The sequence below is a fragment of the Lycium ferocissimum genome, unplaced genomic scaffold (assembly GCF_029784015.1).
Source record: "Lycium ferocissimum isolate CSIRO_LF1 unplaced genomic scaffold, AGI_CSIRO_Lferr_CH_V1 ctg11, whole genome shotgun sequence".
In the NCBI taxonomy this organism is placed as follows: Eukaryota; Viridiplantae; Streptophyta; class Magnoliopsida; order Solanales; family Solanaceae; genus Lycium; species Lycium ferocissimum.
The window spans coordinates 434364-454395 of NW_026713599.1; the positions used below are offsets into that span (position 1 = coordinate 434364).

Consider the following 20032-nt stretch of genomic DNA (forward strand, 5'->3'; position numbering starts at 1 on the left):
ATCACGTATTTCAATTTTGGCAATTAGCAGTAATGCCCTTATTTTGGGGTGGTCTTTAAATTTTGCCCATCAAAATGAAAGTATTTAACTTTTGTCCTTCGCCTAAAACATCAAGGTCCCAGGTTCGAACCCCTGCTCAGGCAAAAATTAAAACAAAATCGCTAGGCAGAAGTTGGGTTCACAAGGCAGAGTTTTGAAGGCAAAACTCTGCCTTAAAGGCAGAAGTTTGCAAGTTTTGTTGCAAATTCTGCCCCTAATTTGCAAGGGTAAAATTTGCAACTTCTGCCTTGCAAACCCAAACATCTGCCTTGCGAATGTAACAAATAGTCAACACTGTAGTTGACTTTAATTGAAATATTTGAATTCCTTCAATTTAGCTAAGTATTACATAGGATTGAGTAACAATTAGCAACATTTAATTTAATTCAATCAATTTTAAAAAACAATACGTGACAAATAGTCAATACTATAGTTGACTTTAATTGAAACATGAAATTATTTGAATTAGTTAAGTATTAAATAGAATTGAGTTGCATTTAGCAAGTTTAGATCTAATTCAATCAACATAAACAAAAATAGTGAATGTAACAAATAGTCAACACGATGGTTGACTTTAATTGAAATACTTGAATTCTTTCAATTTAGCTAAGTATTATATAGGATTGAGTAACAGTTAGCAACTTTTGATTTTATTTTTTTAACTAGATGTAACAAGGAGTCAATACTATGATTGACTTTAATTGAAACATGAAATTATCTCAATTAGTTAAGTATTAAATATAATTGAGTAGTATTAAAAAAATTTAGATCTAATTCAATTAGTTTACACAAAATAGTAGATTTAACAAGTAGTCAACACTATGGTTGATTTTAATTAAAATATCGAATTGCTGCAATTTAGCTAAGTATTATATAGGATTGAATAATAATTAACAGCTTTGATTTAATTTAATTAATTTAAAAAAAATATTCAACAAGTAGTCAATACTATAGTTTGTTTTAATTAAAACATGAAATTATCTCAATTAGTTAAGTATTAAATAGAATTGAGTAACATCTAGCTAGTTTAGATCTAATTTAAACAAAAATAGTGGATATAACAAATAGTCAACACTATAGTTGACTTTAATTGAAACATTAAATTCCTTTAATTTAGCTAAGTATTATATAAGATTGAGTAACTATTAACAACTTTCAATTTAATTTAATGATTTTTTTTTTTTTAAAAGTTAGATGCAACATGTAGTCAATACTATGGTTGACTTTAATTGAAACATGAAAGTATCTCAATTAGTTAAGTATTAAACATAACTAAGTAGTATTCAGTAAGTTTATATCTAATTTAGTTAGTTTAAACAAAATTAATAGATTTAACAAGTAGTCAACACTATGATTTTAGTTGAAACATTGAATTGCTGCAATTTAGCTAAGTATTATATAGGATTGAGTAACAATTAGCAACGTTTGATTGAATTCAATCAATTTTAAAAAAAAAATGTGACAAGTAGTCAATACAATGGTTGATTTTAATCGAAACATGGAATTATCTCAATTAATTAAGTATTAAATAGAATTAAGTTGCATTTAGCAAATTTAGATCTAATTCAATTAATATAAACACCAATAGTGAATGTAACAAATAGTCAACACTATAGTTGACTTTAATTGAAATATTTTAATTCCTTCAATTTAGCTAAGTATTGCATAGGCTTGAGTGACAATTAGCAACATTTGATTTAATTCAATTAATTTTAAAAAACAATACGTGAAAAGTAGTCAATACTATGATTGACTTTAATTGAAACATGAAATTATCGAATTAGTTAAATATTAAATAGAATTAGTCGCATTTAACAAGTTTAGGAGCCCGTTTGGATTGGCTTATAAGTTGGCTTATAAAATCGTTTTTTTTTGAAATATAATTGTCATTTTGTGCTTAAAATAAGCTCAAAAAAATAATTGGACCAATTTAACTTAGTTTATTAACAAGTTTAACTTATTTTTAAATATAAGCCAAGTAGTATTCTTTAGATCTAATTCAATCAACATAAACAAAAATAATGAATGTAACAAATAGTCAACACTATGGTTGACTTTAATTAAAACATTTGAATTCTTTCAATTTAGCTAAGTATTATATAGGATTGAGTAACAATTAGCAACTTTTCATTTACAACTATTAAATAGAATTTTCATTAAGTATTATTATCTATTAAATAGAATTTTCATTAAGTATTATTACAACTTCAAATTACTTAAGTATTAAATATAATTTTCGTTAAGTATTATTATCTATGATTTCCAAAAAAAAAAAAAAAAAAAAAAACGAAAATTGGTGTTGTTGTTTGATTTGTGTGAATTGGAGTGTAGATTTGAGTTCCTAGAGGTCAAATCTACCTAGATCTAAAGTTTCAAGTCATTTGAAGGAGTTTTAAATAGTTTCACCATTGTTGACCTTCAAAGCTTGAAAACAAGTTGATGGGTTTCGAAGATTAGGTCAAAATTGAAGGCTCAAACCTATTGGTCTTTGTTTTTCTAGTGAAAGAGGTAAAGAATCCGAAGTTCAAAAAGAATTTTAAGTTGATTTGAAGAGTTTACCATTGTTGGGTTTGAAGAACTAGCAATTTAGGGGTTGATTGATTTCTATTTGATTGAGTTTTGTTCTCTGTGTTGAGGAAGAGCTAGATCTAAAATTTGGAGTAATTGGACTTATTTTGAAGAAATTACAAATTTCAAGTTCATGGTGTTCTTGAAGATCTTCATATGCGCTCTTGGAAAAGCTTAGAAACTAACAAGTAGATTTAATTGATTTCTTATTTGTTTGACAAAATTGATGAGTGGGGATTGTTCTAGTTGGTATAGAGGAACTTTATTTCGAGCTTAGGGTTGATTTGACTTGATTTGAAGAATTTATGACCAAAAAAAACTTTGAAGCAATTTTGAAGAACAATATGAAAGTGGTGAAGAAGATGATAAAAGTGCACTTTTTTGCATAAATAGCCATTGATTTGCTGTTTTTCATAATTTTGCACAGAAATTACCGAAATGACCAAATTTTGTAGAAATAAGTCTACCATAGTGTTAATTATTTGTTAAATTCACCATTTAAAAAAATGAATTTAATGGAATCATAACATGTTAAATTATCAAGTTTAAATCTAATTCTTTCAATTTAGCTAAGTATTATCTTTTGAATAGAGCAAAATGGTAGAACAAATGACTTTTCAATATTTAATAGGAAATTCAATGCAAAATAGTGTTACCATAGTTACATTTACATATTTATATAAAAATTTGATGAAATTGAATCAGCACTCAGCAGACCTTTTACTAAATCTTAACTAATACTTAGGTAACTGATTGAATTAGATCTAATCTTAACTGTATTAATGAAAATAGATTTCATTAATTAATGGAGAGGGTTGGATCTAATCGGAGTTTATTATTACATCTATTTTTTTCTTTTCAGAGTGCTATATTTGTTATAAAATGTGTTATTCTTGTATATGATTTTTACTAACTGGTTTAGTGGGTAAATATCTCTAACAAGAAAAGAAAAAAAAAAAAGGGAAAAAGGATTAAGGCTTTGTATATTGTTTAGGTTGGCCCACCGTATAATGAAAGAAAAAAAATAAGGCTTAAAAAAATGAGAAAATTACGTGATAAGTCACGATACAAGAATTAAGAACATAAATAGCATAACTTTTCATATTCTCCAAGACAACACTATTTATTACATATATAACACATTAAAAGAAGTATGTGACGAATGGGAATATCCCCAAAATCATGGATTCAGTCATATCTTTTAGTTTTTATTTTCATTGATCCATCATTTAAGAGATAAACACCATTTATCTCTCTGATTTAAGATAAACATCTACTAACATATCAATCATCTTCAACCAATAGATCCTCCATCTGTCATTACTCATCCCGTATTCTTTCATTTTCCCTTCTTGGTTGATAGAGTTACAGTGGATTTATGCAAGGCTCAGGTTAGAAAAAAAGAAAAAAAAAAGAGCCTCTCACACTGTGTCATCTAATTAGTAATGGGTCTCTGATTTTATTACCCCCATATCCATTTTTCCATTTTGGTTGACGAGTTCTTGAGGATTTGCACAAGGTCAAGACGAAGTATAAAATATTATTACATGAACGAGTCATTAAAATATTTAAAAAATACAACCATTGTTAAAATATCCACCAAATAAATTTCAAAAAACACATCTGAAAGACAATTTTGTATAAGGTATAATCGCATATGCAAATATTATTAGTTCACACACAAAATTATACGAGGTATAAAATTTATTATATGAGGTATACAATTTATTATTCAAGATATAATAAAATTATACTAGGTATATAAAATGTCTTATTCGGTGTATACTTTCTATATAACAATTTTATTCACTTATGAATGAACAACGAAACCATAGTAGACTAGAGAGGAAGTGGAAAAAAATAGAAAAGGAAAAACGACATTGTCAATATATTTAATCAACTAGGAGGGGAAGTAGAATGGGGCAAAACCGTCCAAGAAGATATCTTATGAGCAAAAATATAGGGGAAGATCACATTTATTATTAAAATATTATTATGGCAAAAGCATTCTTTTGGAAGAGAGATAAAAGATGAGGAAAACTCAATTGTGAGTTTAGCGTCAAATCAGCACAACACTCCCTAAAATTATGGAATAGGAAGAATTCTCTTATTGAATGCAACTGCTACGAAATGTTAATCAAATAATACTGTTACAATTTTGTAAATATTTTTAACATATTGCCCATTTATATTTTTTCCCTAAAAATATTGAGGCTTAGTATATTGTTTAGGTTGGTCCACCTTATAATGAAAGAAAAAGAAAATCTGTGTATATTATTTAGGTTAGCCCACCGTATAATGAAAGAAAAAAAAAGTTGTGTATATTATTTAGGTTGGCCCACCGTATAATTATGTAAAATATATAGGTGTATATATAAGTGTAGGTGTATGCATCTCATTTAAATATTGCCAATAATATTTAAGTGTGCCCTATTTTAATCATTACATTATATTAGAGGGAAAATATGAAGAGAAGTTGGCTATTTTGGATCCTTCTGAGGTAGGGGTATTCTCGTTATTTTACGTGGCCCTATCCCCATTTTTGACGTTTTTGACTAAATAGATTTTGCTATTTAGCAGCACCCTAAATAAAAATGTTTCAAGCGAAAACGGATAACTTTGTTTTATCCTAAATATCCTTTTACTGACAAAAAGAAATAAAATATGTACAAGCTCAATCTCCCATATTTAAAAAGAGAGAAAAAAAGAAAAAGTAGAGAAGAGAGAGGGGGGTAATCATGAGTGTCTGATATTTCAACATCTAATCATTATTTTAACTCAAATTATAATTTATTTAATTTAAAAAGTTAATATCAAATAATTTACTAAACAAATGATAAATTGAAAGCGTTGAAAAAGTCAAAGTGAATTTTCCCAAACAAAATCCAGTGCCATGTGCTCTCAGGTTTTAGTGGCGTGAAAGAATATAAACGAATTTGACAGTATCTTTTCTTAATCGAATAAATACGTCATTCCTTATATGGTTTTATTCCCTACATGACAGTCTATGTAGCTTTTGTGCGCTTGAGCATCTCATTCTGACACATCATGTGTTCTATCAATATTTGATGGTTAGTGTCTTTGATAATTGCAATCTTATTCTTCTAGCACTTCTAAATATAGGAACTACTTTTTGACATATTATTGATTTTGTAATTTTAACTCCTTCCTAATTCTGGGAAATTTTTAACTGTTTTCATGCTTTTAAAAGTGTAAGTGTTGTTGGGAGTTAGTAGGCTTGGTTAATTCATGACTTTTTTGCTTATTGGTGAGGTTCGAATCTCAGCGTTGTAATTTTATCCCATTTTCCCTTTCACTATCCTTATGTAATAAAAATAATTTATAAAAAGAAATGGAATTGTGAGAAACCTTGAGAAAAATTCTCCAAGCCATTTTTTATAAATAGACTGTTGGAGAACAATTAGAGCCTGTTTGGATGGGCTTATGCCTATAAGCTGTTTGCAACTTATAAGCTAAAAAAAATAAGTTGGGTTAGTCTAACTTATTTTTTTTTATATTTATTTTAAAATTTATAATTTCAGCTTTAGATAAAAGCTAAGTCAAATGGGCAATTATTTTTTTTGAGCTTATTTTAAGACAAAATGACTTTTAAAATTTAGTAAGTAAACTTTCAAAAAATTTGAAAACGAACATAATTTAATCAAACAGCTCTTAGTAACGTTTTTTTAATGGCGTTGTCACAAAAAAAAAAAAAAAAAAAAAAAAAAGAAGAAGGGTAAAGCAGTAAAATGCCACAGAAATTTAATCAACTTTATTTTGTTTGGTGTGGTGAAAGACCAAACTGTACACGAGTTATTCTCTTCCCTTGTAAAACCAACCACATATAAGAACCACCACAACTACTGCTGCATCTCTTTCCTTCTCTGAACAAGAACAAGTTTTTTTTTAGTAAAATCTCTGCTACTGTAACCTTGTCAGATTAGGTTATTTTTAATATACTTGTGCACATAACATATACACTAAACAGTTTCTTTTGATAACACGATTCAGATGATAAATTCTTTTCATATATAAGGTGAAACACCAGACCAGACCACACCCTCTGGTACGGAACCTTCACTTCCTTTTTTTTTTTTTTTTTTTTTTTTTTTGGATTTTATTTATTCATAATTTCATTCTTTTTATGTATTTATTACTACAGTATTTATTTATGGAACTTGTTTTTTTGTGTGATAATGAAAGGTGTTGAGTCAGGTAGCTAAGTGGGGTTTCTTTGTTTTTTTGACTTTTCTGAGTTAGAGTTGTACAAGCAAGAATTGTTCTATTTTTTTTAATCCCCTTTTTTAGTTTAAGGGTATTTCTCACTTACTCTTTGTGTTTTGTGGATCTAAAGATAATTGGTGTTTCTTGAATTTTGGTACAGGAGCTTTGAACTTTTGGAAAGATCAGAGCTTTTGAGGAAATTGATCTTGTTTCAACACGGATTTTTAGGTCTTTTTTGGTTAATTATTGAAGGGTTCAATAGTTGGATTGTAAAGTTGAGGTTTGTCTAGTAGAGTTGTGGAGTTTTTAGAGTTATGTTATGGATTTTGATTATATTTTGTAAAAAAATTGAATCTTTGAAGGAGTAGAGTTGGCCAAAATATTTGCGGGGATAGTTCTTCTGAGAATCTTTGAAAATGGAAGGACAAATGGTTCATGGTGATGAGTTGTTGGAGAATATAGCAAATGAAGTGAAATTAGAAGAAGATGAAGAGGATTTTTGTAGTTGTTGTGAAGATGAAGAGGAGTTGGAAGATAGTGAGGAAGAAGAGGATGAAGTAACCGAGGACGAGGACGAGAAGGAATTGTTAAGTGAAAGTTGTGAAGTAGATCTTGATGAACATTCTGTAAAGTTATTCTTTAAGGGGATTTCTATAGCTGGTCCTGGAGATTCTGGTTGTAGGATATCTGGAATTGGAGTGGTTATGGAGAGGGCAGAAAGTGCTCCTGTTATTCAAATCCAAAAAAAGCTTGATTTTTATGTGGAAGAATTTGTGGCTGATTATTTGGCTTTGATGGATGGGTTGCTGGAAGCTGTGAAGAACAAGATTAGAAAGGTTTATGCCTTTACTGACTCTGAGATATTATACCAGCAGGTGAGAAATTTGTTCTCTGCAAGATATGTGTATCTCGATGTTCGCCTTTTCAGTTCTTGCTGAATTTCATCTTCAGTGGCTTGAATCTTTTTACCTTAATGCAATTGCTTTCGCTTTTGCAACTGAAGTGCTAGTAGATGAACAACTTCCCCTCTTTGCCGCCCTCCACGAAGAAAAGCCCAATTCCTTATTAAAACTTAGGCCTTTTGCAAAGCTGTCTTTATTGAATTTGTCAGTCGAAAATGAATGTAAATTTCAGGCTTGCTTGGTTCTTTTACCAAAAAGGTTTAGATGCCGACTAATCTATTTTTATTTGATGAGACAAAAGAAATTTATTGATAATACACCACGATGGTATCCCTTTACAAAGTAGACGTTGAGTCTGATCTTGATGCTCGGATTTTGTACAACAATAGGGTATTTTCCTACCTGAATAGCAGAACTATCTAACTACTGTTTTCCTTTCTTTTGTAAAATCTTATTGATAACTTGGATTACGTATTGGATGTGACTGTAATAAGGGCTTCATTGATTTCACTTGCATTAAATTTGCTCCGTGGTAGTAGCATTTGTTTTATTTTATGTTGTTTCGATGGTAAAGTTTCATTTGTGTTGTTTGATGGTAAATAATTTGATCAGATTATGCATGAAGAGAGCCTTGATAATCCGCTTCTCATGGCATTGCGGCAGAGGATCCTGGATCATGCGAATGATCTGGAGGCTTTTGTTCTGAAACTTGTCCCATACACTGGTCTGGCAAAGGCGTTGGACTTAGCCAAAGTAGCAATAGGGGTTGTCTCTTCCCATGTCGAAGGAGATGAATCAACTGAAAATTGTCCAATATGCTGTGAGGATAGACTTTTAATGATGATGACCACATTGAAATGTACCCACAAATTCTGTTCTCACTGTATGAAAACTTATGTTGAGGGTAAAGTCCAATCTGGCCAAGTCCCCATTAGGTGCCCTCAGCCAAAATGCAAGTACTTAATCTCTGCCACTGAATGTATATCTTTTCTCCCCCTTAATTCCTATGGATCTTTAGTGAGGGCTCTCGAAGAAGCAAATGCTCTCAACTCGGACAAACTTTACTGCCCGTATCCAAATTGTTCTGTTCTTCTGGATCCTCATGAATGTATTTCAACTCGGGCTAGTTCATCAAGCCAGTCAGAGAATAGTTGTGTGGATTGTCCAGTTTGTCAGAGGTTCATGTGTGTGGATTGTAGGGTCCCATGGCATTCTTCAATGACATGTGAAGATTACCAAAATCTCCCTTTGGAGGAGAGGGAGGCTGGTGACATAACTTTGCATCGCCTCGCACAAAATAAAAGATGGAGGCGCTGTTCACACTGCAGGAGGATGATTGAGCTCACACATGGATGCTATCATATCGCATGCTGGTAATATATTTGCTTCCTTCATACTTTTTAATGCAAGATTCAGGGTTGTATATAGACTTTTGAATCAATGATAATAACGCATTGATACTCTGAATTTGCTAGCTACATTTCTGTTTTTCGTATCATATAATCTGATTAATTATCCTGAAAACTGATGTCGAGATTTTGGAACATAAGCTCTAAGTGCCAGATACTCTGACAGATGCTCGTTGTCAGACAAAAGCACTTTTAAACTCAGGAGCTTGGCAACCAGAGGATTCTTGTAAGTAGCTGGAAATTGCATTAGGTTAGGTTGTCTACATCACACCCCTTGGGGTGCGACTCTTCCCCGGATCCTGTTAACGCGGGATGTTTTGTGCACCGGGCTGCACTTTAGTGTGGGTTCTCTAGGAATGATCGTTTATATCTGATACAAAGAGAACTATCTTTCCTCTTTATATTCCATTCTTATCCTGCATGAGAACCATCAAGGAGGATTAGCTCTTTTCTTTAATACTATCAGAAAACAAGTTTTATTAACACTTCATTTAGGCAAGTTTTTTTTAACACATATTTTACCTTGGTAAGGCTTAATCTTGCATTTTATCTGCACCTCATAAAACTGCCTGCAAGATGTAAAGCGTTTGAATATCAAAGTTACCATTGAGAGATTCTGGAATAAGATGTCTTGTTTTGGTGGTGTAGCTAATTAATTTACTGGTTTATCACCTCCTTAATGGAAAACCTACCCAGTCTAGAATAGAGTTGGAGATATCTGTTTGCTCACTGGTGTTATTTTCCAATACATTGTCAACTAAGAAAGCTTAGTTTTCAATAGCACAGTGTTATATTGAATCTTTAGTTGACTTATTGGAAATATATATATATATATATATATGCACACACACACACACATGTGATATACATACATTACCTATATAGAAGGATATTTAGTGGTTAGTAGGTCTATCATCCTTCTGTAACTTCTTATTACCCTAAAAGGCTTGACAGACAGATTTACTCAACGTGACTAATAAAGTTTTGCAACCAGATCACCCTTTTCTTTGAGATTCGGAGTTTCCAAGAAAGCAAATAAAACATCATATTAATGAGGACTAGGATGTTCACCATTCACTCTTTCCATTTTGGAGTTATCCGATAATGGGAGAGGAGAGTGGGGTACTTTCCCCAAGTAGCAGCTGCTCTGAAATAGCTGAAGGCAGAGACTACTTAGTAGGAAGCATCTAGTGAACAAGTATCCTTAGTACTTAGTAGTTTCGATATCGGTGTTGTCTATTATAGCTACTTTGATGGTATGTTCACACACAAAACTTGCATTTGTTAAGCATATGAACAAGGATTCCACTATTGGAGGAATGGATTCTCAATGGATTGTCTGGCTGCAAGTGTTGTCAGTGGCTGCTGTTATTAAGGAAACCCCCAAGGATCAATGACCGAACTTGATGGAAAGGTCATCTGAAGACTATCTTTTGTAATTTTGAGTGTCGGATTACATCTATGCTCGTGTTATCATCAGTTAATGATAAAGCTTTTATAGTGTATAATTGCTACATTAGTCTCAGAACTTGAGCGATGATCCAATTTTTTGAAAATTAGTTCTGTGTCTGAGAGTCAATAGCTTCTAGCCATCAAGTGTTTTTCTGGGTTCCGAGTATTCTATCTTGTTTATAAATGAGTCTGACTTGTGCTCTATTTGTCCCTTTCCAAACTGTTGGAGCTCTTGAACACTCTTCAAATCCTCTTGCTGCCAGTTACTCTACTACTACGGATACTACTGCTTCTTCTCCTTCATCTACTGCTTACACGACAGCTAGGCAGGCCTTTTTCTTAATATCTTTTTTAATAAGTAACCAAGCAGGCTAAATATGTAGTAGGTTTTGAAATTAGCAATTTTAAATCTTTAATGAGATATGAAGTGGGCAGGGAGTTGACTGAAACAAAAGAATAGCTACTTGTATCAGAAAAATGGGGTAGAACAGCAGTAGGTGTACATCCACAGATTAAAGAAACTAGAACCTACAAAAGGAACCCACAGAACATAAATTTTGGGAACTGATTCATGTCTTGCCAAAAGAACTTGTTAATGTAAATTGGCTGGTAGTTTGAGGACCAAAACTAATAACTTGGTGAGTAAAATTACGTTGAAGTAACTTGGGCTCTAACAGTTGGCTTATTAGAGCTTTTTGAAGCTGGGGACAGTCGGTGCTTGACTGGACAAAAGAGAGAACAGTTGAATCACAATTCACAACTGATACAACTTTGACCTATTCATTCATAACTGATTTTTCTTGACGTATTCATGATGTCTTCAGCAGCACTAAATTGGAAAGACACATTTGGTGGATCATAATTTTAAGTATTGACAGCTTTTGTGCTTGTATTAAACACTGGCAGGTGTGGGCATCAATTCTGTTATTCTTGTGGTGCGGAATACAGGGACGGCCAACAGACATGTCAATGTGCATTCTGGGATGAGGATTACACTCAAGATTTGGTAACTCAACCGACTCAACAGTTTGAGCAATGGGCATGGGACTCATTCGAGTCGCTGCCTATGATGATGGATGCATATTCAGATGAAGAGAGATCTCAGCTGGCTTTGATCCAGAGATTTCTTGCTGGTGGTTTCAGTCTTACGGATCACCAAGCTTACCAATCCCCACCACGTTGTACAGATTCTTATGTCGATGCCATGAAGGATCTCCATCAGCTTCCATGGCTCGAACGGTTCGTGTCTGTGATAAGTGACAATTACTATGAAGAACATATCCAGTGAAGTATAGAAAGATTTGAAGCCATTTAGCATTTGTATAACAATTTGACATGGGAGGTAAATGAGTATCTCACTCTCTAGACTCCTTGATAGTTTAAGCAAATAGGCCCTTCAATGTCCTTTTTCATTTGCTTCATGCTAAAAGAGATGTTGGGCCTATTTCCATCCCAATTGTATGACGTTTTGGAAGCTACAAGAAGCTTCCTCTTCAAAGAAAACTGATGAGCAAAACAGCATAGATCGACACAGGTCATTGCATATGGACTGGTGGGTCATTTGCTTGCTTGATTGAAGAGTTCCTATGATTTGTGGACGTCTTGTAATTTAGTTGCTCTATTAGTATAAAGAACTTTTATACTATCACTATAAGCTGGACCTACAACATGTTACCCTCGTATCAAGTCTGATGTGGTAATCCCGAAACTGAAATGTTAACCTTCTATAATCAACTAAGCTGCACTGAAAGTGTAAGTTTTGTTTACACTATTAGCCCATAGAAGGAAAAAGTTTTCTTTACACTATTAGCCCATAGAAGGAAAAAGCTTTTTACCCTATTAGTGTATATTACTTTCTATTTTAATTTAGTTGTCTAATCAGGCTAAATGAGGTTTCCGTTCAGCTTTTTGGATTGATCGTATGATTATCGCATGTTAACTGTTTGCCTGTCAAGAAATTTGTGTAAAACTTTAGCTAATTATCTCTCCCCCACCCTGTTATAGCTAAAATATGGTGTTTTTTCACTTGGTTTTGAACAATTTACACAGTTTTTTATTTGAGAAGTTTACTCTGATGACAGAGTTAAATTTCAATAGTAACTGATAAAGAGTATAATGACAAAATGAACGCCCTAAAACTTATAGATGAAAAAGCACCAAAAAGCCTATATGGCTAACCTAATAAAGATAACGAAAAGTTGAGATACGGAAATCAAAATGTACTTATTTTCCAGCCTCACTAGTTTAAGAAAAAGTTGTTCGCATGTCGTGTTGCCTTTTCTACAGTATTTGGATAGTTATTTATGACCTTTATCACATATATATTGCAAAATTGAATTTTGTGTAACAATAAACGTGACAAAATGTTTATTTTCACCAGGGTATGTTTCGAACGCTCTACTCGTCTATAAATTCATGTAATAGGAGATCTAAAGAAGAGGTCTTAATACATTTTGTACATCGCATATTCTGTTAGAACTAAAGTAAAACTTTCTTTTATTTTAGTTTTACAGCGTTTATTGTAATATGTTCCTTTAACATACTGTTAGTCAAATGAAACACGATCATTGTCAAGTTCTGATGCAGCTATATTACACATTATTCTAACATGAAAATTGCACAAAAATTAAAGAAGACAAATAAAAGGGAGAAGAAGGCGAAGTTAGCTAAAGCTTATATGGATCAAGCGAGAATACTAAGCAACAATAAAAACAATTCTCCATCAAGCAACAATAATTTGACTGCTGAAAAAGGTGAAGAAAAAAAAAAGAGAGAACAAACCTAGGCAAAGCTAGCTCATAACAACCAAGCAATAGCCAATAATTATTACTAAACTCACAATTAACAATAATAGACATAAACATTGTCCCTACATGGGTGATAGAGACGAGAGAGGGAGTAGGAATCGATCTATTCAAAAATTAATTGAGAGAAAGTGAAGCTTTTGTTATGAAAATGTGTAATGACTTTCTTTTCGGTAATGCAGACATTACTCATTTTGCCTCCTACCATAATTCAAAATCCACATACCAACTGCTTTTCTTATAAATCAAGATCATCCATCATTTCACATGATATCCTTAAGGTAATACCGATAGTTCTCAAACACCCCCTATACCCCTATATACACTCGATTTATTGTAGACTCCTTTTAGAAATGTAGTACTCAACAGAAGGTAATTGCTAAAAGAATAAAATTATCATGAAAATCTAATTCAAGCATCATAATTCATCAGTGTCACATGGACCAGTAAATCTAACTAGTATCAGTTTTATTTAATTTACATAAATAAAGAGAGGTTAAGATGACTTTTTGGGCATATCGTGACAGACACAATTGGATACACTATGTTACAGGGAAACACATACTTGAAATATCAATTTTAATCAAAAGGAGGAGCTAGCATATGCAAATACTTGGTAATTTTAACTAGGGAAGGAAGTTGGATGCTAGCCAATTAATGTGGAAACAGGCTATGGATGAATAATTCCTGGACCATATTATTAGCGGTCCAATGCGTGGATAACTCAGAGGTGAACAGAATGGAAGTAGAAAGAAACTGAAAAAATACAATAGCAAAGAGGTCAACCTGCAACCAGAGCAAATGATGTGGCATATTATTTTTTGAATAACGTAGCATGGTATCTTTGATCAATTTGTGCGCATCTCAACTATTTTGGTAATGATAGTATTTTAATCAACTTGCACACATATTGATTATTTCGGTCGTGGTGTCTTTGGTACTGATTTGACAACTTCTTATCCTTAAATCCTTAATAAGGATTCACCATCACCAGAATTCTTACGAAGACATTGATGTTACGTGTATGATAGGGCAACCAATGCCCGCTAAAAATCAGTAATGTTGTCATGATGTAATTAAATATATTTTATAGTAATTATTTTCCTTTTACATTAGGATCTAAATTAATGGAGTATTAGTGTTTACTTTTTTGTAGTTTAGAAATATTATATAAAGTATTTATTTTCCTTATAATTTTAGAATCTACATTAATGATAAAATATTTATTTTTCTTAGCTTAATAGCTCAAGATATAAATAGGGATAAGTCACTGTTACCCCTGAACTTTGGCCAAAGTTGCTACGACATATCTTATTTTTTAAGGGGTCCACCCTAAGCGCTGACGTGGCATGGAGAGTGTATTTCACTCTTTTTGGGAGAGTGAGAAGCATAAAAATCTGACACGTGTCATTTTTTTAATTGGGTACTTCACATTTAATTACACCTAATTAATTATCGTTAAAGCTTAAAGTTTTTTCCTAAATTGATTTTTTTTAAAATGTGCAAAACTAATTATTTTTTTCTATATATGAAAAAAAATTAGTTTTCTAGATTTAGTTTTAAAAAACGGGTTTTCCACATTTTAAGAAAATAATTAGTTTTTCCAAATTTTATAAAAATTCAGTTTTTTCCATTTTGACAAGAAAAAACACTATTTCCAGATTTATTTTTAAAATAATTCAGATTTTATTTAAAAGATAAAGTGTCCTAAAAAAATGAAATCATGAAAATCTAATTTTTAAAGACATTTAAAAGAGAACCCAGTTTTCCATATTTTTAAAAAATCCATCTTTTCCATATTTAAAAAAAAAATCCATGTTTTCAGATTTATTTTTTCTATTTAAAAAAGACGGGTTTCAAAAAAATGAACTTTTTAGATTTTTTTTTTAAATATCCATTTTTCATTCTTTTTAAAAGAAAATTCAGTTTTTCAAATTTTTTAAAATATGCCACATAAGCGAAAAGAATTAAAAAAATAGAAAACAAATAAATATACATGTGGCAAGGAGAGTGTATATCACTCTCCCATAAGATAATTTGGTAACGATTCCGTTTTAAAAAGTTCAGGGGGTAATAGAACCCCTGAAAAAGTAATGCGTGTTGTAGCAACTGCGGCAAATGTTTAGCGGCCAATGTTCAAGGGTAATAGTGTCTTATCCCTAATAACATATTCCATTTTATTTTATTCTCTTTTAGCTTTTAATAAATAGTGAAGTAATCTTTTATTTAAATTTAATGCAACGAACAATGCAATAAATAATACAATAACTATACACCCATCCCAAAATATTCAACGAATACATATTACACTTATTTTATCTACCAATTGCTTGGGCAGATTACAAAGATCACATGGTATTCGTTATATCTACTAACTTAATGGACAAAAGCATTGAATTAATTAAACCCAAATTGAACACGGAACAATCTTATTTTTCTATTCCAACTTGTTTTGTCACTTAACGGACAAAAAAATAGAATTATTAAAACCCAAATTGAACGTGGAACTATATTATTTCTTATTCCAACTTGTTCTATGAATAGTCAGCTCTAATCTTCGCAGTCACTAATAGCAGGACAACCAAAAGAAGGCAGCCAAAGATTCGTAATTGCCAACTAGTACTAAAGATTTTGAGAGTGACAGAATTCAAAAGAATCTAAAATCTGCACCTTAAATAAATTACAAATTAGGAAAAACATAAAACGGATGAAATTGGACCTAAAAGTTGGGGCTCACTTAAAAATATCTATACTGTTTCCATCTAAGTTAATGTAGTCCATATAAATAAATAAATAATAATAATAATAATAATAATAATAATAGAGAAAACTACTACTTTACGCTCTATGTTAATATTGCCTAGCTGAAAGCCCAAAACAACCTTGCCAACGAACAGACCAATCATTTGGGGCACCAAAAATGCACCAATTCCAAAAAATGTACAATTCCACATATCAAATCATCAAAAACGTGACATATGATGTTTTATCGATTTCCTACAAAAAGGCAACAAAAAGAAAAAGGTTCATTCGTATGGGAATCTTTCACAACCTTGTAAACTAGCCTGTTTCAAATGTAATTCCTCGTCATGACTCATGATGTTACCAAGATTAACTAAGTACATACACAAGTCCATGAAAGATAAAAGATAGTATAGAATTCTTGTTCCTAAATAAAAGCATGAAAGAAGAAAACAGTGTCCTCGACAAGACAGGTAATGAATATGTTGGAAGTACCTGCATGGTTCATTCGAAAACAGCTGAAACTGACAATACCAATCATTGTTCTTCACAAGTTGTTGGAGGCTCAAGCAAACAATGAGGCATTAAGGCCTAAAATACCAAGTTCTTGTTCTTTGTTCTGTCGCTCAGTATGAGAAACAACGAGTATATCATACAAAAGTTCCATAGGAAGTGCATGCCTATTAACAATTTACTCTAACCTATCAAAAAAAAAAATGAATGCAAAATCTGAGATACTACATAATTACACAAATGCAAAGTATACCTACTCTTCAGAATCCCCAGAAAGCCGCTTTAGAATTTGTATAACTTATCTCTTTAACCAATAGACTCTTGTGGTCGGCTTCTTAGGACGCACATACGAGGCTTAATCTTGGCATTTCTTCTTTTTTTTTTTTTTTTTATCTCTTTAACCAAAACAACTCGAAGACCACAACATCGGTTCCACAAGGACAATGAAACTTCAAAGAAGAATCGAAGCCAATCCAATGCTGACAAAAAAAAAAAAAAAGTAATTTAAGCCTTGAGATCCATCAGCAAGAAATGTGATTAGAGCCATAGCTAATTGCCGTCAAGCTAGTGTCGGACATATTTGTTACCCACGGATGAGGTCCATTCCCCACACCTCTTATATTATATGCATAAGAAGGCCATCTAACATCCGAACCACACAACTTTGTTTCACCCGCTTTAATCATCTTTTGGGTTCTGTCAAGAACAAGAAGGCTCGAAAATGTTGAAAAACTGTTCCCTACAAAGACATCAGATCTTAAGCAGACTTCATAGTCGATGGCAGATTGAAATAGATACAGTTGCTTCTTGTAAATTTCAAAAACACCGAGTTTTTTCTTCTCGAAAGGATGCAAACCGTCCTTCCAACCATTCAACACAGTATCATCTTCAAGAAGCGTATCGGCAACAGCAAGATAAACAACTACCGGGGTTTTAAGTCCCACGATGTTTCCCACTCTGGTCATAATTTCCTCTTTACTACTACAAATTTCACTAATATTTAATCTTTGCTCCAACTTCTTACAGTGAATCATCCAATCCTTTTCTATTCTCATATGCACAGCAACAAACGGAACTGGTTGTGATTTTGGAATCTTACTTCTAACCTCCATTCCTATTTCTCTAATCTTGGAGACAACTTTATCTGCTTCTTTCGATATCTCCTCTACTAAAGCTAAGCATTCGAAAACCTTTGCATAGTCTTTAGCAGGCCAATGGTCGTGCCACAAAAACGGATTCTTTCCTACTATCCGAACAGTTTCACGTGCATCATATGGATGCTTACTAAACTGGTTTAACTGCTCCATATCTTTAGGCAATGTCCATCTTCTTCCGCTGCCTTTCTGAAGTTCGATAACATCAGTTTGATTTGAAACATCGGAATAACGACTCAATTGGACAAACCCTTTACAAAGGGAATTAAATCTTTCGAATTGGAAGACCTTATCGAAGTTAATAGGCTTCAAAAGTTCGACTTCTTTATAAAACAATGAAGCGCTCAATTTAGGCATCAACAATGTTCGATTGAGCGTTCGTGCAGTCAAACAAGCTCTAGCAAAAGCAATCTTTTGATTATTCAATCCCCACACAATTTGAGGAACTTCAAGAAACTTCTGTTTTACGGGTTGATTCGATGGGAACGAACGGTTCTGGATAAAGACAAAGGTGTTTTGTTGAATGACCCCACTGAGTCCAGAGAATGTTGGGAGCAAAACAGTTCCAAGGAACAAAGCAATGACAACCAACACCACACATTTTGCAGCCAACAAATTCAAATGGACTCCAAAGAATCTCAATTGCTTACAATTTGACAAGTCCATTTGAGATTCAATCCAATTAGTTAGTTCATATATAAATCATCCCAACAATACTCAATGAACCAAGCAATAAAACCCCATAATAATTCAATCCTCAACCCTCAACAATACCCAATGAACCAAGCAATGATTACCCTCTTATCTGAGTCGACAACAACAACAAAAAGACAAGAAAAAGGGAAGGGAAATCAAAATATTGTCTAATGCATGTGAAAACAACTCCTAAAACAGAGAAGAACATATCACAAAACTAAATGCAAGAAACCAGGAAAAGATAACTACAACTTACCTCAATTGAACCTTTAATTCTGAAAAAACAACCCTCTCAACCAATGCAACTTCAATTCCTGAAAGTCCAGAAAGAAACAGAATTCTCTGAAAAAAATCAAGAAAAACCAATTAAGTAGGAAATTAGATCTTAAGCATGTTAAAAATCCAATCTTTGTTGCTTTTGCATAAGAAATTTAACCATGAAAGTCAAACATCTATTAAAAACCCAAGTGAAAACGTCCAAAAATAGAAAAAAAGAAGAGCCCAGAAACCAAAAAAATACAAAAACATGATGCATGCAATCCCAAGAAAACAATAAAAGTGAGGTAATAGAGGGCCACCCCAGGTGGGGTTTGTAGGGTGGGGGTGAGTAAGGATGAAGAAGAAGGTTTACTGTTGGGAAAAAAAGTTCTAACCTTTGAGTTGTCGGAGTGTAAAGTGAAGCCAACCAGAGGAAAAAATTAAAGGGATTCTAATTCAAAGACAATAAGCATGAATCCAAAAGATGGAAAAGAATTAAATTAAAAAATTGTGTGAGAGAGAGAATTAGACAAAAGGGCAAAAGAGAAGATGAGTTTTGCATGGAACAGAATCAAGAAAAGAGGAATCAAAATTCGTATAGTGAAAGCAAAACCAATTGCCAACAAGGCATCACAATCATGACAACTCATAGCAAAGAGGAAGTTTCTGGATTAGCTTATCTGTTATTAATTTTTTTCTTGAAAAGAGATTAGCAAATCTAATTAGAGAAATAGTTAATTAATCTATAAGATTCGTAGAGTAACCCCATCTGATGGATTTTGTATTATTAAAACAAGATAATAAGTACTCTAATAGCCTGTCAAGCAGGGTATAAATCTGTACTTAATTCGACTGATTCCTACCACTTGATAATATAAAAGTATTTGTAATCTGACGGTTATTAAATATTGACGCAATTTCTGTTCGCACACTGATTATAACCTTTCTTTTTCTTTTTCGCCTTTTTTTTTATGGTGTATAACTTCTCTGTTAACCCAACGATTCCCAAGGATTATTTATTATTGAAGATTGTGTGAGATGGTAAGTATTCATCCATTTTTAATCAGAGATCTCGAATTTATTTTGTGTGTGCGAATAAGTCTCATATTGATAAATGATAGTTGAAAAGATTGAAAAATAGAGTATTAATAGTGTGAGGATTTGGGAGAAAATTGTGCGAGGTTAACCCAAAAGGACCATTACCACACTAAGGAATGTCAAAAAATATAAATGACATTCGTGACCTAAGTTCGAAACCGCGACCTTATGGA

The 20032-nt window shown here is 32.3% G+C and overlaps 2 protein-coding genes across 3 annotated transcripts; one reads left to right on the forward strand and one right to left on the reverse strand.

The window, feature by feature from the left end:
- The first annotated feature begins 6447 nt into the window (after window positions 1-6447).
- LOC132041666 (E3 ubiquitin-protein ligase RSL1) lies at window positions 6448-12328 on the forward strand. Its single transcript, XM_059432377.1, has 4 exons — window positions 6448-6673; window positions 6992-7706; window positions 8346-9106; window positions 11501-12328. The coding sequence occupies exons 2-4, from the start codon at window positions 7248-7250 to the stop codon at window positions 11880-11882; spliced, it is 1602 nt and encodes a 533-aa protein (XP_059288360.1). The 5' UTR covers window positions 6448-6673; window positions 6992-7247; the 3' UTR covers window positions 11883-12328.
- A 4710-nt stretch (window positions 12329-17038) lies between these two features.
- LOC132041645 (O-fucosyltransferase 23) lies at window positions 17039-19552 on the reverse strand. Of its 2 annotated transcripts, none has more exons than XM_059432350.1 (3): window positions 19157-19552; window positions 18760-18817; window positions 17039-18612 (listed from the first exon to the last, which is right to left on the reverse strand). In XM_059432350.1, the coding sequence occupies exon 3, from the start codon at window positions 18471-18473 to the stop codon at window positions 17175-17177; it is 1299 nt and encodes a 432-aa protein (XP_059288333.1). In that variant the 5' UTR covers window positions 18474-18612; window positions 18760-18817; window positions 19157-19552; the 3' UTR covers window positions 17039-17174. The 2 variants fall into 2 exon arrangements, with proteins under 2 accessions (XP_059288333.1, XP_059288332.1); XM_059432349.1 differs by having other exon boundaries at window positions 18760-18845.
- Window positions 19553-20032: the final 480 nt, after the last annotated feature.

What these genes read in the sequence shown, in the direction of transcription:
- LOC132041666 (XM_059432377.1), top strand. Translation starts at nt 7,248, where the DNA reads ATGGAAGGACAAATGGTTCATGGTGATGAGTTGTTGGAGAATATAGCA. An exon ending in CTGAGATATTATACCAGCAG is followed by an intron (nt 7,707 to 8,345) that starts GTGAGAAATTTG and finishes TAATTTGATCAG; the next exon opens with ATTATGCATGAAGAGAGCCT. An exon ending in TGCTATCATATCGCATGCTG is followed by an intron (nt 9,107 to 11,500) that starts GTAATATATTTG and finishes AAACACTGGCAG; the next exon opens with GTGTGGGCATCAATTCTGTT.
- LOC132041645 (XM_059432350.1), bottom strand. Translation starts at nt 18,473, where the DNA reads ATGGACTTGTCAAATTGTAAGCAATTGAGATTCTTTGGAGTCCATTTG.